Source organism: Gymnogyps californianus, chromosome 9 (assembly GCF_018139145.2).
Source record: "Gymnogyps californianus isolate 813 chromosome 9, ASM1813914v2, whole genome shotgun sequence".
NCBI lineage: Eukaryota > Metazoa > Chordata > Aves > Accipitriformes > Cathartidae > Gymnogyps > Gymnogyps californianus.
Genome location: NC_059479.1, coordinates 16,536,621 through 16,556,902, shown reverse-complemented (window position 1 = coordinate 16,556,902; position 20,282 = coordinate 16,536,621). Strand labels below are relative to the sequence as shown.

Below are 20,282 nucleotides of genomic sequence, written 5' to 3'. Positions count from 1 at the left end.
ATGAAGCAAGCGGATAAGTTCAGTTTCTTCTACCTGCTGGTGGTTGTTAGTGTTTTATTCAAGACTACAGACGCATTTTCTGTGAGTGCCTCTGTAAGTTTATTCTATTTCAACAGCACTAGCAACAGGTCTGTGGCCGAGCGGTGCGAATGTGGCCTGTATGGATTAAATTCTCCTCTACTTAGTGCTTGGGGGCTCGTGGGCATTCCTAAATCTGCTAATCTTCAAGCCTGTGAGGCGAATACCCAGTTCACCATCACAAAACCACCGTGGATAGCACTGATTGAAAGAGGCAATTGCACTTTTGCTGAAAAAATTAAGGTGGCAGCCAGAAGGGGTGCAACAGCAGCTGTGATCTACAATGCGCTGGACAAAGGCAACGACACCGTCCTGATGTCGCATCTCGGTGAGTATCACAGCGTGAAGCGCTGAAACCTGATCTTTTCTCTGGAGTTTGGTCCAGGACAGCACAGCCGGGCTATAAGGAAGCAATTGTGTTTGTGGATGATTGTTGCTTTAATCAAGAAATTCGGTGGGGAAAAAAAAAATGTATTACGCAATTTGAGTCTCGACTTCAGTGCTTAGTAAGAAATACTCTGCTGCTACATTCTGAGCTTGGTACAGTGTAGCCAAGCCGGTGAGCCTCTGAAGTTAGTACCATTTTTTACTTGCACAGCACACAAATTGTTGTAGACAGTGATGTAGAGAAACCCATAGTGTCTGCTTTGAAAGCACTAGGGTTTTTTTTGAGGTTAGAGGACACAAATGAACGTACAAGTGTCTGCAGCATAGGTATATGCTTTGCAGACTGCAAGCCAGATCTTGCTCCGCCCCCCCCCCCCAAATTGTTCTAATCCTTTCTGAATAGTGGCTGATGTCAGCCTCTTCTGGGATTCCCTAATTCCTTAATGAAAGGTTAGACAAAATGATGGTAATCGCCCATTCTGGCCCTAATAGCTATGGATCTGTCATTAGGGAAGAACTGAGAAGCTAACTGTGATACTGTATTGCTTGGCTTTTATTTCTGTGTGCGTTCCTCTAGGTCAACCTGTCTAACAAGCATTTTAGTACAAAGCATATGTATACGTGAAACGTACTTTGCTGGAGCTGCACTAGGAATCCTTTGCTTGTCTGATTTTGTGAGCAAACTGAGCAATTTTTAATCCGGAGATGAGCCAGCGTTTTCCTGATCACATCCCCGTGCTGGTTTGGGTTGCCGCTTCAGGAAGTTTCTAGCTGCGGAGCCCACACCTGGGCAGTTCACAGGAGTCAGCCATGGAGCAGGCTGGCTGAGCCTCAGCTATATGCACCTGTAGGAGCATCACAGGTGCTTTACAAACCCACCCATCGCCTGAGGCTCAGCTCCTAAAAAAAAAAAAAAAAGCATCCTAAACAAGGTATTGCACAACACAATCAAAAATGTGCTGTACGGCCCTGAAAGTGCAGTGGCTTGTTGTACTACACAGCCAGCTTTGACTGTCCCGATATCATGATAGAGCTAGTGTTTGCAAACGGAGCTTAAATGTTTTACTGGAAATGTGTCGCCAATAAACCAAAGCTTTTGTTCTACCTCTGGAGAAAGTGATTTAGATTTCAGTAGCCGGCATGTCAAGATTCAGATTAACTTGCTTTTTTTATTTGGTATTGGAGCGTGCCAGCTTGTACTAACACTGGATGAATAAAGAAAGAATTGTACTGGCTTTACGTAGCTGCAAAATCGGTGCCAGCTGCGGTTCCTGCGAGCGGCGGTGGCCCCGGCTGGCCCAAGGCGGGAGCGGGGCGGCCCGTTCCCCCGGAGGTCAGCGGAGGAAAATGGGATGGAACCTTGTTTAGACACGCTGGGTAACTGGGATGTCACAAACCCGACAGTTAGACTAGACTCCAGAAATAAGATAATTATTTAGGATGAGCTCTGAAAGCAGACCCTAATTTTTCAGATTTTTTTTTTTCTAAAGCTAAAAAGATTTTTTAGATCTTGAAAGCAACAGATATATCACCCAAGAGTGTATTTCATGAGACATGAAGTCCCACCTTTCTTAATTTAATTAATTTAGTTTTCTCAAACACAAATTGTGATTTTTATATGACTATTTCCTATAGTCGTCCTATAGGACTAAAGTGGATATTACGATCTACTTGGTGGCAAAAAGGGTTTATAAATCAGTGCAGTAGTCACATGTGTTAAACACGGTGAGGGCAAAATACTTCAGTGCTTCAGAGCTCTTCATCTAATCAGTATAGGAGAAGCATCTTCTCTCTGTTTCCCTCAGTGCAAAGCCATATGCTCTTTAGGTAAAACGGAAAAAGCCTGGCAGAGGGGTGGTCATTGCAGCACAGCGCTTAGAGCAAAAGAGTGCTTGGAGATGATTTATTTTTTTACAGTAGGGTTGTTCACAGGGCTGGGGGAGGAAATCTCCTATTTGACTGGAATCTGCCAATGGTAGCATCACCCAGAGAGGTCTGAGGAGGCTTGGGGATTAATCCTCTCTGCCGTTTGGGGTAGGGGACCTTTGGAGATGAGACGCCCCGTTGGCAGAACAGTGAGAGAAAAACCTGCCCTGCTGCTGCCAGCGATCTGCGAGCTCCTGATTAAACAAGGAGCAGCAGCCTTGGGGGTTATCAGCCAGCTCTTGGTTGGGGCCAGCCCTGACATCTTCAGTCATCCATCTGTATTGCTCTGCTGCTGTGCAGGGCTATAGGAATCCCGTCACCTTGGTTATTTATTAGGCCTTGACTGCAGTTTCATAGAATACCAGGCTGGAAGGGACCTCAAGGATCATCTGGCAAAAGCATGGTCTAGACAAGATGGCCCAGCACCCTATCCAGCTGAGTCTTAAAAGTGCCCCACGTCGGGGTAAACAGCCGTTGTTTCCCGCCATCCTCCTCCCTGCCTGCTGACTTTAGCATCAAATCAATAGAGCTTTTTAGCCAACCTTATTTTCTGTTACAACAGTACAATATTACGTACGTATTTCACATCGTAAAACACCCGCTCAGTCTTACAGCAATGAAAGAGTTTGTTCTGGGTAAAGTCCAGGCGTGCAGGAAACGTTGGTAATTTAAAGTTGCTGGGAAGGAACAAAGAGAAAAAACTCCCCTCTTGGTGATTCCTCCCTCATCTTCTACCGCAGTTCCTTTTACCTGTCATCAGGTTTACCTGTTACTGGGTATTGGTTTGTTGTTACACACACACACAAGATAAAATTGATACATTAATAGCTTTTACTGTGGAAAATTTTAGAGGTCAAGGTATTAGTAACAACTTTCCCATTCCTCTCCGATTACACGAATCACTGGCAGGAAAATGCTCTACTTCAATCTGAAAGATTTTCTGTAGGTGTTTGTGTCTTATTTGCATGAAGTAAGATTGATCCAATGGTACAGAGACTAAGCTTTTGCTAGAAGAAAAATGTCTCTTTTCAGTAGTTCCAGCACTTACTTGATTTTCTCTGGAAAGGAAATGGAATATGCATCTGTAACAACATTTTTCCAGCACCGCTCCTTGAAACTTAAATGGAAATTCCAGGAATTATCAAGTTTTTGAAACATAGCCAAATTTAAACAAGGTATTTTGGGGCTCCTTTTTTAGTAACAAATACCAGACCACAGGCAGTAGCAGAGTAACTGTGCTCTGCAAAGTCACGAAGCAGCCAGCTTGGGCCCATGCTTTGTGAGCAGTGCTGGCACGGGTCGGTAGAGAGCTGTATCCTCTTGTCACTGTGATTCTTTTCCTTTTTTCCTGTTCGTTTACCAGAGAAAATAGGAGACTGGAGATAGTATTAAAAAAAAAAATTAAACCACCATTATTGCTGCCATTTGGATACTAGTCCAATATAGCAGTTAAGCTAAAATATCAAGTGTGTCCTGAAGGGTTTTCTCCAAGGGATTTACTAAGACCCAGTGAAAGGGAACTCTCTTACTGGGTAAAGCCTCCAAGACTCATGAAGAACAGTACCCTGGCAGAACCGTTGTACAACAGGAACAAGCAGATATCTTAGTTTGTCTGTACAATAGAAATAATGGGCAATCCTGACAATAATTGAAAAAAATTGTTGTGGATCTGCATTTCCTTCCAACTTGTTTCCAGGATATTCTGTAGCCTCAAAGTCTAACTTTTGTTATCTCAGAAGTATTTTGAGACAGGATTTTATTAGCTGTTGGTGCAATACCTATTATAAACTTGTGGGCTAAATGCCTGACAATGGAGTTTGGTTTTATCTTTTGTTTTGAAAGCTAGTATAAAATCTTGCTTAGGTTCCCCATCTTAATGCTCTAAAATATCATTGCTTATTTGACCTTCAGAGTCATTTCTGGTTTATAGCACATTTTCAGTCATCTCCTCTGTTTACCATAGAAAAAGCCGGGCTCTCTGTCCAAGCTTTGAACAGCCTGTGGGACCTGCACATGAAAACAAATGAACTTCCAAGAACGTCCATGCAAAGCAGATGCCAGGAATTTCCCTTTTCCTTGTGAAGTGGCTCTGCTAACAACAGTCCAGATGCTTCCGTGAAGTCGATGTTCTCATAGCGTAGACTAAATTCCTCCATTTATTGTCTGAGAAAATTGTCTAAGTGGCTTCACGGCTTTGATGGAGTGAGAGGTGCGGATGCAGGGAGGGCAGCGGCAGGCAGGGCGAAGCACACAGCCCGTCACCAGTGGGAGCCGTCACTGCAAGGAGAGGCTGGGAGAGCTGGGGCGGGTCTGCCTGGAGAAGGCTTGAGGGGTTCTCATCCATGTGTACAAATTCCTGATGGGGCCAGGGAGAGTAAATATGATTGGAGCCAGACTCCTCTCACTGGTGCCCAGTGAAAGAAATAGAGGCAATGGGCACAAACAAGAAATTATATAAGAAAGACCTTCTTCACTGTGAGGGTGGTTGAACAGTGTGGCAGGTTGCCCAGAGAGGTTGTGCAGTCTCCATCCTTGGAGATACTCAAAACCCGACTGGACACAGCCCTGGGCCGCTGTCTCCAGCTGCCCTGCTCAAAGCCGGGTTGGACTGTCTGATCTCCAGAGCAGACAGCTTTTTCCTTCCAGAAAGGCTCCCAAGCAGCCATAAAAATCCCTGCGGGCTGTGCTCACCTCCGCAGAGCACAGGCTGCCAGAGAGCTGCGTTCAGGTCTGGGATTTTCCAGAGCCCCCAGAACATGGAGCCAGCAAAGCCCAGGACCTCACCACGCTGGCATTTAGTACTGTTTCTTTAGCTTCCAAGGTAATCAATGTGATGAGCACTGGGTTTATTTCAGGTGACTACATACTGTGACCCACTTGTTCATCCATAAACTTGGTGGTGAACATATAGAGGGAGCCCAGATTCTGCTTCTGTGGAAAACCAGCAGGTTTGTCCTGGGACCACAACGTGGCTCTCTCATGAGCTTCCTCGGTTAGCAAAGCTCAGGAGAGGCTTTGCAAAACTTTAACTGCCAGAACCAGAGAAAGAAGCCAACCTGCTGGCTAACCATTTCCCCTGAAAAGAGAAAGGTGGTGTCCTCTGATTAACCTGCTGGAAACAAAGAACAAAAGAAATATTTGCATCTAATCGAGTCAATCAATCTGGCGTCTAATTACAAGCATGTAAGATATTCTAGAACATGCACAGCTTTCCTCAGTCACTTATCAGTGTAACCTCTCTTAGCAGTCATGCCATTGCAGTTGAAGTTGTGTTAGTTATTACAACCCAAAAACTGAAGAGAAAAAAAATGTAATGGTGGAAGCCTGATGATCACCTGCAGATATGAGTGAAATGAGTCCTTGGAGGCATTGCAGAGTGCGCTGGTGAGGGTCAGCTCCTGGTGCCTCTTCTCCACACTGGCACTGCTATGAAACACCTGTCTTGGTTTTGGCTGGGATAGGGTTAATTTTCTTCTTAGTAGCTGGTACTGTGTGTTTTGGATTTAGTGTGAGAATGATGTTGATAACACACTGATGTTTTAGTTGTCGCTAAGTAGCGCTTATCTTAAGCCAAGGACTTTTCAGTTTCCCATGCTCTGCCAGCAAGCAGGTGTGCAAGAAGCTGGGAGGGAGCATGGCCAGGGCAGCTGACCCGAACTAGCCGAAGGGATATTCCATACCATGGAACGTCATGCTCAGTACATAAAGAGGGGGGAGTTGGCCGGGAGGGGCGGATCGCTGCTCGGGCATCAGTCAGCGGGTGGTGAGCAATTGCATTGTGCATCACTTGTCTTTTCTTGGGTTTTATCTCTCTCTTTTTTGTTGTTATAGTCCTTTTCATTACTATTATTATTATTATTATGTTATCATTATTAGTTAGTATTATATTTTATTTTACTTTAGTTATTAAACTGTTCTTATCTCAGCCCACGAGTTTTACCTTTTTTTTTTCCGATCCTCCTCCCCATCCCACTGGCAGCGGGGAGCGGGGAGCGGCTGCGTGGTGCTGAATTGCTGTTTGAGGTTAAACCACGACACACCTCAGAAGGATCGACAAAAGCCAACAAGGCAAACCGCGAACTGCCTGAGCTTAACGGCCTGAGCAAGGAGCTGGGCGTAAATAGCTAAGAGGAAAATGCTCAAGACGGATTGAGTTTAAATTCTGATCTCCTCGAAGGCTCCTGTGGTTCGGGGCGTTGCTCAGGCTCAGGCCAAGACTCAGAGCTTGGAACCCAGCTGGATTTAAGCATTTCATGCATTGTCTCTTGCCATGTTTTGGGATGGTCCCTCCTGGTGAAGCACAAAGGGTGTGGCGGAGACCTTTTTCTCCAGGAGCTCAGTGCACTGACTCACACCAGGGAAGAGCTGGGTTTGGTTCCTTTTATCACCTGACAGGATTCAAACCCATTTTCTTGCTTCCTTGAAGATCCCTGAGCTTCAGGCTGTGCTGGCATGCAATATGCCTTTTGCACTCATGGCACGGCAGGAAAGCAGAGCCGATTGCTGGCCCTACCCAGACCGGTGCTCGTGTAGAAGCAGGACAGAGGGTGCTTGAAGTAAATAAGTTGTTTTGCGAGCAGAACAACTAACAAAGTGGGATTTTTGTCCTAACACCTGTCCCCTGTGTCGTTATACCCCCTCTGACTCCACATAGGTAACATTTTCGTCTTTTCCCCCTTCCCGTCCCTATGATTTCACCTCTGTTCCCACCACAAGCTCAGGAGTCCTTTCGCTTCTTTGTTCCTCGAACTGCTACACCCCACTCTCTCGCAGGTGGGCCTCTCCGCAGTCAGGAGCTGGCAGTCATGCGGTTGCTGAACCTCAGGTTTCTGCCTCTCCGGAGGGACCTGCAGGAACTGACAGGGGGTTCTGTCCTCTAACCAGCTGCTGATGTTAAAAAACGTGTGGGGAAACTTCTCCTTGAATTTTTCAGGCTTTCGGCTGAGTTTGGCTGAAATTCGTCATCAGTGTAGGCAAGCAGGAAAGTTATCTGCGGGAAGGAGATGGGGAAGGACGGGGGGATGAGGACAGAAAGGAAAACTATATGATTGCATACTTGTTTCCTTTGAAAAGCAAACCAAAAAGGAGCCAACTTCAGATTTTGGAGGTGATCTAAGCAGCAACTGATCAGAGGTTTTCAGACTACATTTTGGATGCAAATTTCACTAAGACTCTTTCGGCATCAGACTTTTGTTTCTTTTAAAATTATTATTGCAATTTACTGTCCCGTCTACTCACCCCCTAGTCCAGCTGGCTTTCTAAATAAGGATTTATACAGGGTCTTTACGGGGGGGGGGGGAATCTTGAACCTTACAAAATCAGTGGAAGTGTTTCCTTTAATTTCAGTGGACTCTAGACTGTGCCATTTGCACATGGAAATGTTGGGTCAGCAAGTGTGCAACAAGCTACGCCACCTTTTTTATAGGTGCATTTATTATTATCTCACTTAGAAATTAATCCTAAATATTGTAAAGTAGTTATTTTAGAAGTTATTTAGAAGATATTTTAACATGGGCCGTCAATTTGCTTGTAGCAGTTGTCGTTTTCAGTTAAAATCTACTGCTGCTTTCTATGCAGTTTTCCAGATGGGTTGGTGGAGCCATAAAAGGATCACCTGCATCAAAGTGCATTACCATGTGCATCCCCCTGAAGAGCGAAAATGTTAATGAAAAAAACCTGAAACACAAATCTTATTTGTACATAAATCGAAGAGATCTATAAATATCATTATTTGCTGTGAACACGGTCCGTTTCACGCTTGGAGAAGAGCTTGCAGGCAGTGGGCTGCCCTCTCCCCAGCGTTCTGCCAAGCCATGACCGTGAGCATCTTTGCATCAGTTGAGCAAAGATGCAAAAGGTGCAGAGGAAAAACCATGTGTGGTTTACAATTTCTTCCATCTCAAGGAGGGGAAGATGTTGAAAGAAGCATACACCGGAAGGCATCGCTGAGCCTAAACCACCGTGCGAGGTCTCCGTCCTCTCGGGTGGGGAGGAGCACCGCCTCTAGCTCCCGACTTTGCAGTTCAGGCCTGTCACGCTTTGAAGTCACGTGCCAAAAATAAATCTCAGAAAAAAAGTATGTCCTAAACCAAATCGTTTAGTCTAGAGCTGATCTTTGGTTTAGACAGTTCCACGGCCCTCTCAGAAAGGGAGCGAGCGCCGACCGCTCCTGGCTGCGAGCCCGGACGGCTGCCTGGTGCTGGGTGGCCCTCGGGGAGCTCGGGCGATCCCGTCACCTCCCCAGCCACCAGCTGGGTCCAAGCACCGAAACCCGAAATCTCACACACCTTCCCAGAAAAGATTTTCTCCTTCCTGGTTTTTCCCATTTGAATGCTTTGCTCTAACGTTTGTTTCCTCCTCCCGGGCCCCTTTCTGGGGTGCTGTCTCTGCTGGGGGGGCAGGTGCCTCCTGCAGCTTGTCAGCAGCTCTTGGGGGCGGAAGGAAGGAACGAGAGAGCCTGGCAAGTCTTTGGCCTGCTGAGGCCCTTGGCAAAGTTCTCACTGACATTGCTGGGATCACTGAAGTTTGTTACAACTTACGTTCTAATTATGCTGACGTCCTAATTATGCTGTAAAAGCTGAGGTTTCACAGTTGTGTGATCTTAAAAGCCCCTATTCAGAGCGTTCCTGCCTTCGGCTCGCGGTCCTGTAAACAGGGTTTTCAGGACCAGCTGGAGTCACTGCTAAGCTTTCCCTGTTGGACATCTTGAGGACTTTTCACAGAGGCCTGTGCAGATTTGATAGAGATGAAGTCAGAACTGCAACTAGCTCACTTGTACCTTGGATGACAAAGCTCCTCAGGGATGTGCTACTGATTTCTGCGAGTAGCTGTGATCTGTGGCCCTGTAGATTGTGCATATGCACAAACAAACCCAGAACGAGCAAACATTTTGAGTCGGACTCATTTCTTCCTCAAAGGACCAAGCGTCAATATGTTCTGCTCTTGAGGATGTGTTCAGACTTCCAGTCACCTGATGCTCCTCAGTTGGTCAACTCCATTACATGCATTATATGGAAAATCTTGGTCCCCAGGCTGGATGGAGATTGCCCAACGCACTGCAGGGGAAGGAAACCACTGATTCAGTCCCCTGCCTGGAAACTCCACTGAAACTGAATAAAGACCACCACTGAATCAACAGGCCTGAGTAGCATCATGCTTCAGGTCCATGTGAAACCAAAACAGACCAAAAGTACGTGTTGTCTGGCAAGTTCTGGCCTTTCTTGTATGGTTTTTTTGTTGTTGCTGTTGTTGTTTTAGTTTTTCAGAGGAATTGTAGATGCTTTTTTTGCTCAAGGCTCCTTGTAGTCACCTGTGGGGAATGCTTTTATCTTCACTTTAATTCGCTTGCATGTCCTAGATATTGCTTATTTCTATTTATCCACCAGCTTCCTTTGAAATGAAACACGGAAAACATAATTTCATGAAATTGCAAGTGTCTTTGACAGGAGGAAGAGTGCATGTGAACTTCGGTCCGTGTATGAGCATCCATCCCTTTTGTACCTTCTGCCTCTGCTGACAGTGTTTTACCCGTATTCTCTGGGATAGTAGAGGGCACATGTAGCCCTGTCACAACAGTTGGTCCTGCAGTGCCAGAAGTATGGAGAAACAATGTTTGCTTCCCTGGCACCAAGGACTCCTGTGCACATCTGGCTAGCTGAGGGAAAGCGTTCGGTGCCAGCACACAGGGCGATCTGAAGCACTTTTTTTTTCCACATCCAGTGAACAGAGAGTTGTAGGCTGGAGTTTCCAAGTTGTGTTAGAGCCAAACAAGCTCCCAGATTCACAGTGAAACTTAGCTGGCACTGGCAACCTCCGTGTGTCTTCTGCATCTAGTCACAAGGATCACCTCAGGTTCTCCTGGAAGCTCCTAAGCCCGGCAGGCAGGAGGTGGGGAGGTTTCCAGCCTCTACGCCTCCTCCAGCCCGAGCCTGTCCTCTTTGTAAACTGGCAAAGGACCACAAGCTCCATTCTCATACCTTAATTTTTTTTCAGCTAGCTTAAAAACTTGGGATGCTTTAGCCCACATCGTTGCCTGCTCTGGAGCAAGTAACCTGCCCAAGCCCCTTCCGTTGCTGGTCATGCACATGAGCTGGTTTTGGATAAGGAAATGCAACATCTGTTGTCTTTAACTTGTGATTCAGGGTAATGTTAGTTCATGGGTTTTTTTGTCCCATGACTTTCAGTCCTGGGTTTCATTTTAGGGAGCTCCTTTTGATTGATTTTTCCATTTTTGTAAGTGCTTCTCCTTTCCGTGTTGTTGTTCAGTGGAGAAGGCCCAGAGACATGGTTCAGATCCATACGCAGCGCTCGGAGGGTTCAGTGCCGTCCCCTGTAATGCTTTGCCCTAACAGAGATCTCTTGTGTCCTTGTGAGCTTCCCTCCAAAGACAGAGATGCAGAGCTGGGTACTTGAATAAGAAACAAATGCAATTTTGAAGGACATGAACGTATAGGTCTCTCATCAGCAAGATGCCCTGAGTGATCTGGCTTGACATTAAAAAGCAATGTTTAGCATACACATTTTTTTTAATCTTGAAAAAAGATGTTTAAATATTTACTCAAATAAGATAAAGCTCCAGATAATGATAGGGTCCATCCCTGTAGAAGACAGCGACAGCATTCCCAGGATTTCACTTTGTTTATCTGAAAGTCATGCCCTACTTTCTGAACTTCTCAGAGCCTCCACCAGTAGCCATGGGGAAAAAAAATGAAAAGCAAAATTACACAGCATAAGTTTTTAAATAATAAAAATGTTTTAAGGTGAAAAAAATCAGACCTCTGCCAGAAATTCCTTCATGCTGTACCTATTTTAGATGTAATTCTGCTTCTGATTTTGTGGGAGCCCATTAGTGCTGCTTACCCTATCATTCTCACGTCTGTAGTCATCATGAGCTAGAGTGCTTTTAATTTCAGAAACTTTTAGAGAGCTCTCGCAAACAATTGTAGCAGAAGAAAGATGCACTATTTGTTAATATGTTGTATTACATGTCACAGCCCCTACAATGTCCAGCCTCTTTCTCCAAAACAAAATGTGCTTTCTCCAAACTATAAACTCACAGTTTTTTATGTAAAGGAAGAGAAAAAAAAAAAACCAAACCAGCAAAAAAACCCTATCAGCCCTCCTCTTGCCTGGTCCCTCCAAGCTTCCTGATAGCAGTGAGTATTTTTAATTGCTACTCAATACGCACCTTTTCTGTTGGGAATTACAGGTAACTGAGCTGAAAGCCATCAGACAAACCATATTTTTCAAACACGGGTAAAGAATACACTTCAGTAAGGCTGCAGATCTGTTTATTAATTATCATTCTGGAAGAAGATTTAATGAATGAGAGCCTAGAAAGTTCTCAATGTGAGATATGCAGCTTAAAATAGGTGTAATTGGCATGCTGTTTTTAAAACTTATCATTTTAACTCTGCTGGGGTGTCCCTCTGTGCTCTGACACTGTCCCAGCCACTTCACCCGGCTCCTCTCAGTTGTGCTGGCCCGGAGGAGCCGCTAACCATGCCAGGATGCACGGGGACCATTGGCTTCTTGCAAGTGGCTTCCCTGCCAAGACAAGCAAGGCTGGTGTCTTCCAGTGTTTACTCGGAAGGACTGACCACCGTCAGCACAAGCGTCCGCTTTTTTGCCCCAATACCCTCGACTTCCTTTGCTTTGCTAGCCTGAGAAATTCCTCAGCCACGGTGAACAAGGTTTCTGTTTGTGCCTGCCGTTTGCTTACTCAGTTATTTTCAAGCGAGTGGAAACATTGCCTGAGCAAGGAGTCAGAAACTTGTTACCAAAACAATGCCATGGCAGCAAAATGTCCACAATCACATTTAGAGCAAGTTTGTTTCTTGTTATCGCTCTCTGCGCTGCACGGTGAGAAGTTCAAGTTTAGGCTCCCTGTTCATTTTGGTGAGATTACCGAATGCGTCGTGGACGTTTTGCCACCAGGCAGTAGCCTGGACAGCGCACGCGTTTCCCAGCAGTTGCCGAAGAGCAGTGAAGTTAGTTACTACCACCCAAAGCAAGGCTGGAGGTGATGAGCAGCTGTGCCCCAGCACAGAGCCGCCGCGATGCCCCGCAGGGCTGCTCCCCGGCAGCCTGCCTGCCGCAGAAACGCCTTCGCACCCGCGCGCAGCTGCAGCTGCAACATCTGCACCCATGCTTTATTATAATCGTGTTACAAACTGTGATGTATGGAAGCGTAAGAGACTGTGGCTGAGCCTTATACTCAAAATCCCCAGAACCACAGGAAGTTTCGTATCCCGAGGAGGTTCCAATCTTTGTCTTTGGTCTAATTTTGTCTCAGTGAAAACGCCAGAGCTAAACATCCCTAAAGCTTTGGAGGCATTTGAAGCTGAATGGTTTGGCTGCTGTCAATTGCATAAAGCTTGGTTATATTTTCAAGACTGTTGTTAAGTTGTTCCCTGCACCTGCATGGAACAGGTTTCAAAACAAAACCATGCCTCTCTGATTGCTTACAGATATACTTTATATTATAGCTAGAGATATTACTGTTGAAATAAGTTGTCTACTTAGACGTGGAATGAGAAGATGAGAGGTTTGTTTAGGTTCGGCCAAAAGGGTTCGCTTAGTAAGCTTTGCGTGTTTAGCAATATTGATCTTCAGCAAATTGCTTCATCTGCTTTTCATTACCTGCTCTGCACACTGCTATTTCAGCAGCAAAACCAAACGCTGATCTCCCTGTGCTACTGAGCTACAAAACCTCATAGATGCCGTGCAGGTGGGGTTGGATGCTGATGGAGTGGGTTGGTTTCGAAGCCCCTGCCCCCAGGTAGTCATTCAAACCCGAGTTGGGTCTGACTGCATAACACTCATGGTCCTGCATTTGGCACAAATGCAAGCAAAGGAAAATGTGCACCATAGATCGATGCCGAGTTATCGGTTATCAGCCACGTGGATTCAGAACCAGCCAAAAGCCTGCGTTAAAAACTAACCGGTGCCGACTCGTATCAGAAAGGGTTTGACTCTGTGTTTACACTAATTTTGTGGGCCATGTAATCACTGCACAGGGATAATCCTTTCTAAATGATGGGCTCCCATCCAGAGACCCAGCCTGCGCATAGTGACACGTGGCCATTTGGGGACCTGTTTGAGTGGCTCCCGGTGCTGGGGGCAATTCCTGCAGAGCAGCTGATAGGAGCAGGGCCTCTCAATCAGAAGAGCGGCTCTGTGGAGAAGAGGAGCTTGAAATGTTCTTGTTTCTCCTGTTATCTTCCTTTCTTGCCTCAGATTCCCTGGTGGGGCTCTAGAGCATGTCACGCTCATCTTTGCAGTGATTCTGCAAGCACTCTGGCCGCACTGCCTGATGTGGGACAACCTAGCAAAAATGTGTATGCGCCGGAGCAAGGGACGTTTGAATGCAAGCTGGCCGCCCAAAAAGTAACTGCAGAGCCCTGAAGAAACGTGACTTTTCATTGCGAGTTACATAGATCAAATACTAATTAACTATGCAAACACAGCTAATAGATAAATAGAAAAAGGTGTTTTTGGTTGAGGTGGCAGGTTTATAGCGTACGTCTAATGACACGGAGAACAATGGCCAGTGAGTTAACCTGGTGCTCTATAAATCAATTTCGGGCAGGACTGATACCGCATGTCGCTGAGTGTTGAGCAAATACTAACTCAACGGTGCGAAGCGGGCTGGGTCACGGCTGGGCACCGGCTGCTGTGGGGTCTGCCCCTTCAGGGGATCGGCCCCTTCAGGGGGTCCCCACAGGCCCACTGGGACCCCTGGAGCTCCGTCCGCTGCGGGCACTGGGGCAGACTGCGGGGGAGGCAGTCTGGAGGAGGGTCACCCGCTGTGCTGGGAGGTGGTGGAGGGGGGTGATCCACCCTTCCTGGGAGCGATCCGGGGGGTCACCCATCGCCCCTGAGAGGTGATGTCAGGAGGAACGACCACTTCTGAGTGGTGATCCGGGTGGGTGACCTACCGCATCCCCCCTGGGGTGGTGACCCACTGCCCTGGGAGGCGATCCGGTGAGGGGGACCCCCCCCACCGCCGTCGGGGTGCCCGTGGTTGCAGCGCTCGGCACGCCCCCGCGGGGTCCCCGCTCCGGGGCCGTCTGTTGGGGGGGGGGGGGCAGCGTGGCCGGGGACTCCCGGCGGGGTTCCCGCGGCGGGCGGGGCGGGGAGCGGCGTGCCGCGGCGGGGGCGGCCCCGCTCCTCCCCTGTGGGCGGTGGCGGCGGCGGGGCCGCGGCGATTTTAGGCGGCGGCGGCGGCGCGGCCGGGCCGTGCCGTGCCGTGCCGGGATGTGGTCGGGCGCTGCGCTGCTGGCGGTGGCCGCGCTGCTCTGCGCCGCCCCGCCGCCGGGTCCCCGTGGGGCGGTGGCGGCCGCGGCGATGTGGACCGCCTGGTTGAACGTGTCGTGGGAGGACGGCGCGGACCACAACCGGAGCGGCTGGGAGGCGGGCGAGAGCGGCCTGTACGGGCAGGACTCGCCGCTGCAGGCGGCCGCGGGGGTGCTGGTGCTGCCCGACGGCCGCGACTCCTTCAACGCCTGCAGCGCCCGCACCAACTTCAGCGGGGCCCCCCCGCCCGGCAGCAGCGGCGGCAGCTCCCCGGGCTGGCTCGCCCTCATCCAGCGCGGCGGCGGCTGCTCCTTCGCCGACAAGATCCGGCTGGCCGCGGAGCGCGGCGCCGCCGCCGCCGTCATCTACAACTACCGCGGCACCGGCAACGAGGTGCTGCCCATGTCCCACCACGGTGAGCCGCCGCGGGACCCGGCAGCCGCCGGCTGGCTGGGAGGGGAGGGAGCCTTGGAAAGAGAAGGGTCCCTGCGGTGGGAGCTGCCCCTTCCCTCCCCTCTGTAGGGTGCGGGAACAGGGGTTAACCCCCAGCTGATTCAGCCCTCGCTGGACATACCCAGCTTTGGTGCTCAGTAAGAGAGTGGGATTTCTTTCTGACTCTCCCGCACAAGAAGAGTTTCTGCCCGCGCTAGCCGGTCCTGTTCAAGGTGCTGCTGTTGTTGAATTTTCTCTGATTAATGAGTAACGATGTCTGATAGCTGAGGCTGCTGTTGTGGGCTGAGGGCGAGCAAGCGGCTGCCTGAGCTTTCTGGCCTGGGTGGGCTGGGCGCTGGCCGTGGGTGTGCATGGGGTGAAAGTGGGAATAGTGTCTCCAGTTTGGGCTTCTAGCATGACCAGGTAGCTGCCCAGAGTTGATGGATGCTGTGTTTTTTAAAGCCTATAAAGTCTGTGGAGTAGATTTGGGCCCTGAAATAGGCTGGGTTTCCACGCTCAGACACTGTTTTTCCCCATGTCCTGCACACTAACCAGCTCAGAAATAGGCAGAGTATGAGACTCTTCCATAGGTAACTTTTCACCAGCAAAATGCCACTTCCAATGCAAGTGGCTAAAGCCCTTTAAAGGTTGCTTCCATTTTGCAGAGGCTGATGACAGAGCCTCTCTTCTCTCGCTATAGAAAGCCTCCTACTTGCCAGCAGTGGGTTTTTTTTTTTTTCCAAACTGCCCATCTTTCAAATGAAGAATGAGATTTGGCTGTGTTTCAGGCTAGTGTTTCCTGAGAAACAGGCCTGGGCTGAAAGCTGTGTAACTGCCTTCTGGTAACAGCATGAGCAGGTACCCTGTCTGTGGTGGGGCCGGGTGAGCTGGCTTTGGTGGCTCTGTCCAGCCCTTGGCTATTGAATTGATGCACACACACCTCACAAGTGTGTTGGTATTCTGCTAAATGGCACTGCTTCAGGAAGCCACATCTTCTGGAGAGAAATACAACAGTGAAAATGAACAGCGAATCTTAAAGCTTTGACTTCGAAGCTTTATTTTCGAAGGTTCGAAAAATAATTATATCCTTGCAGCACCCCTCTTAGAAGGGGTGGAGAGGATTTCTGTCTGTTAGCGGTGGAGGTAAGCGTTGTGGTGAGACAAGGAAACAGTAGCTGCCTCTGGAGGTTCGTTGTGTGCAATCTTAATGAGCTGTATGACTGTCTGTACTCCGCTTTAAGAGTTTAAAACATACAATTTGGATGGGCTCTGGCCTTTCTGAGGCAGAGCTTTCTTATGTAATCAAATCATCTGCTGATAGATGCTATCGAGATCTGGCTATTGCTGGGCAAGTTCCTCCTGCTGAGCTGATGGTAGCATCCCTGCCCTGAGCCCTGTTCACTGTGTGCCTGCCTAATCCTGCAGCTCTCAGAGGAGCTCCTTTGGCACTGCTGACCTGGGTGGGTCACGGCTGAACCTGTTCTTGAGGGGAAGATATATGTGCTCCTGCCCCCTCCTCCATCCTGGCCGCTGGGAGACCTACAGCATCTTAATCTTGCTAGAGGCCGCCTCTTGAAATGAGCTGTCTGTTCTCTGCAGGGCCTGCTCCAAGAGGAGCTCCCTCCTTTCCCATGCTGCCCTTAAGCTTTCTGCTGAGGGATTTATGTCAGAGTGGCTCTAGCTGTCCTGATCATCCTGCATGATGGGTTATGGGCTCAAGGGCATGTTGAAACTTCCCAGCCACACTGTAGAAAAACAGGACAGGGACTTCTTGGAGAAGACAGCTTCTGTCAGACTGGTTATTTCATCTGCGTGACTCCTCCTTGCCATGTGCTAGCACCATTACTGGGCTAAGCTTGTTGCTGCTGTTGCTTTTATTCCTTGTCCTTGTTTTGGTTCCTCACTTTCTCTCCTGTTCCACCCTCCCTTTTCTTCCTCTCTTGACTCGAGTTATCTTTTTCTATTGTCATGGTCATCTGCGAGTCCCTGTTCTCACATCTTCCCACAGCAATGCTCTGCCTTCCGCTCACGGGGCTTTGGTGGCACGCCATGCTTGGGCCACCCCTGCCCTGTGCCCCTGCTGGGAGCCAACGCTCTCCAGTCAAACTTCACAAATGTTGCAGGCTTTCAACACAGCATGGCCAAGAGGAAGCAAGCTGCAAGTAATCAGCCTCATTTGTTTTGCCATGTGCAGGATATTCCTTGTATAATGCTGACGAGGTGTAGTGCTGTAGGCTGAGCTCAAACATAAGAGGTAAGAGCTGGTCGTATTGCCCTCTGCTGAACTGAGCTTTGGGATGGGTCTCCTCTTCTGGCCTCCAGTGGTGGCACTGGCTGCTCTAATTTTTCTGGAGGCAGTGGTGAAGGTAGCCCTGTTCGTTAAAGAACAGTTTTGTGCAACTACAACTCCCGCTGTTGCTGTAACGGCTGTAGCTCTGCTAATGGTGACTTCACAATCTCGGTTTCCTAATTGGCTTCATTTCTGCTTTAAGTGGGCCATCATATGCTGTCAAGTGAAACCAAACAAGGCCGAGCACTTCCCCCAAGCTGAGGCAGTGGGAAGTAGTGGGAGGTGGTTTTGCTGGGGCAAGGGGGAGCTAAGCCTCAGGGCTTTCCCATCTTCCCTACGTGCCTGGGGTAGCATCTCCTCCTGCCTGTGCTGCAGCGGTGCCGAGGGCTCTCCTCTCCGCAGCGGGGCATGGGAGCTGTCATCTGCCTGGCAGAAAAAGAAGATCCCTGTGGGTGGGCTTTGATAAAATGTATGGCACAACATGCTTTTCTTTGCAGAACTTTGGTAGCAACAGAACACAAAGTTATTAACAGAAGCTCATCTAAAAGTACAGTGTGCCTTTTTCTGGGGCTGTCAAGCTTGGCTTTTGAAGCAACTTTCTTGTTTAGAGACTTAAATGTGCCTGTACTCGACAGCAGTGTTTGTCCTGGTCATCTTGCTTCCAGAGACTTCTTTTCTTATAATCATCGTGTTTAGTCTGATGAATTCTTTATTGCTTATATCAGTGCTCTGTGTGGAAACTTTTTGGTGTGCCAACTTTAAAAAACCAACCAAACAAAACAACCCACCAAAAAACAAACCACCCTGGCAATAAAAACAACAGAATGCAATAAATAGCCAAATCAGATAGGATGAAATCTTGCCTAATCATCTCTAACACATAGAATGTCAAGGATTTAATGGAGTCCAAAGTAATATTTACTTTGTACTTATAAGCACAGAACAGTATCAATGGGCAAACTTGAGTTTTGATTGTGCTCATTTTAAGAAGATGGTACTGCTCTGTGGCAGGCTGAGCAGGGTTACAAAGTACAGTTCTGTGTGCTTGTAATTGCACCTCTCTAATCTATACTGACCTTCTGAAAAAGACATTTGATTGGAGAAAAACAGCAGCATGTGGGGGAAAAAGTGCATGACAAGAGTTGGTTTGTTTTAAAGGTGGACCTTGACTTAAGATAGAACCAGGCTGTTAGGTGGCTTTGGAGTCAGGGTATGGTGGTAACCATGCAAAATGTTCTTTGGTGTTAAGTATTTCCCTGCAGCTGGTAAAGCAGGATTCTTTGCAGGTCAGAAAGCTATGGTGATAATTTTCTTTGGTTTCTCTCTTGTCGTGTAACTCTAGCCTTGAGAAGCACATCACCTGATCTGCAGAGGGCTTATTCTGGGGGAATACAGCTAAGTAATTCTAAAACAGTAGCAGCATGTCTCAGGCTAACAAGATCTGGTTCAAGTGTAAACTTGCATCAGTGGGTGAAAGGGGAAGGAAAGGTTAAATATGTAGCACTGCCACTTAACTTGTTCTGCAGGAATTTCACTGAGGTGAAGGCTAGTCTCCATATGCTTAGAGGAAATAGTGTATGGCAAAAGTGTATACTTGTGCTCTGCTCCAACTTTGTGTGGGGCGTGATCTTTAGAAACAAGCTAAAACTTTGCCATGATATTAAAAGGCTGCTGTGACCTGTAAAACTGTTCCTGTTAAAGGCTGAGACAGAACAGTAATCCTAAGGCAGGCTGTGCTAATGCTTTGTAAATGTTGTGTAAGCAAATAGTGCACCTCTCCTTTGCAGTGAGTGAAGACTTGCACTGAGCACATCCGAGGTGAGGAATGAGGATGCAAGGTCTAATTAATGACACTTGCTCTCCCATGTTCCCTGGCCATGGCCAGGTGAGCCTCTGCAGATTATTTAGCCCTTCCTACCAGCAGCTCCTTATTGAGAAGGAACTTGAATGGATCCGCTGTGCCTGGATTGTATTTGCAGTCTGTAGCGCCTGGAGTTCGTAGCTCTTTGAATCTGAGAATAGCTGTTTGATGTGTATGTGCTGCAACTTTGTCTTTATGTGCTCAATTCAGTTTTCCTGGCTGCCTGGTTTAGAGTAAATGAATGTCACAGCTATAGTGGCATTCAGATAACTGACTGTGGTACGCAGAGCCTGGGTGATGACCCTGATCTCCCACCTGCAGGGTATGGTGGGGGTGCGATAGTGAGTTGGGGTTGCCCACAGCACAGAGGTCTGTGAGCAAGCATGAGAGGCACTGAGAAGCAGGATAGATAAATCGGTGCTGCTGACAGCTTCTGATCCCTGCCCCTGCTCTTTTTGGTCTAATTTAGGTACCTCTGTGCCATGGAAAACTGCAGGGTAGGCACCAAGCCTTAGATAGCCTGGAACAGGTCTGTGAAGTGCCCTTGCTCTTTGGGTTTACTGGGCTGCTGAAATGTGAAAGGATGAATTAAAATGTTAAGTGACAGTTGTGGTAGTAGAGGCTTCATTGTGTGGGACATATGGCCCTAAAACAATGACTGTGCCTGTCTGCCTCCAGCCTTGAATATGTTGGTGAGTAAACAGCAGTCAGGCTCAGCACTGTTCCCCACTGGATCAACTGTGACCTGTCATCTTTCTGCAGACAGATGCCTTCTGGCTTACACAGTGCTGACTTACATTATTTTATGATTAGTTCTCTCAAACTTGTTTCCAGTGGCTACCAGTATGTTGAGAGCAAGGGATACTAGCTGTGAGCTCAATCTCATTTGAAGAGTGTGAGCAATGTATTTACTAAATTAAAACTGCTGAAAGCTGTTGAGTAAGTTCACCGAAGAATTTTCAGTAGGGAATGCTGATCGTGGTTTCTCCAGAGGGTTTTAGATGCTGTTTG

General features: G+C 47.9%; 1 protein-coding gene across 2 annotated transcripts in view; it reads left to right on the top strand.

The window, feature by feature from the left end:
- Positions 1-20,282, top strand: part of RNF128 (ring finger protein 128) — a 44,245-nt gene continuing 23,963 nt past the window's right edge. The window contains exon 1 of one of the 2 annotated variants that reach the window (XM_050901732.1): positions 1-406. In XM_050901732.1, the coding sequence (XP_050757689.1) occupies positions 1-406 (406 nt within the window). Of the gene's footprint in view, positions 407-14,649; positions 15,104-20,282 lie in introns of those variants that run through there. The other variant, XM_050901731.1, reaches the window with a different exon arrangement.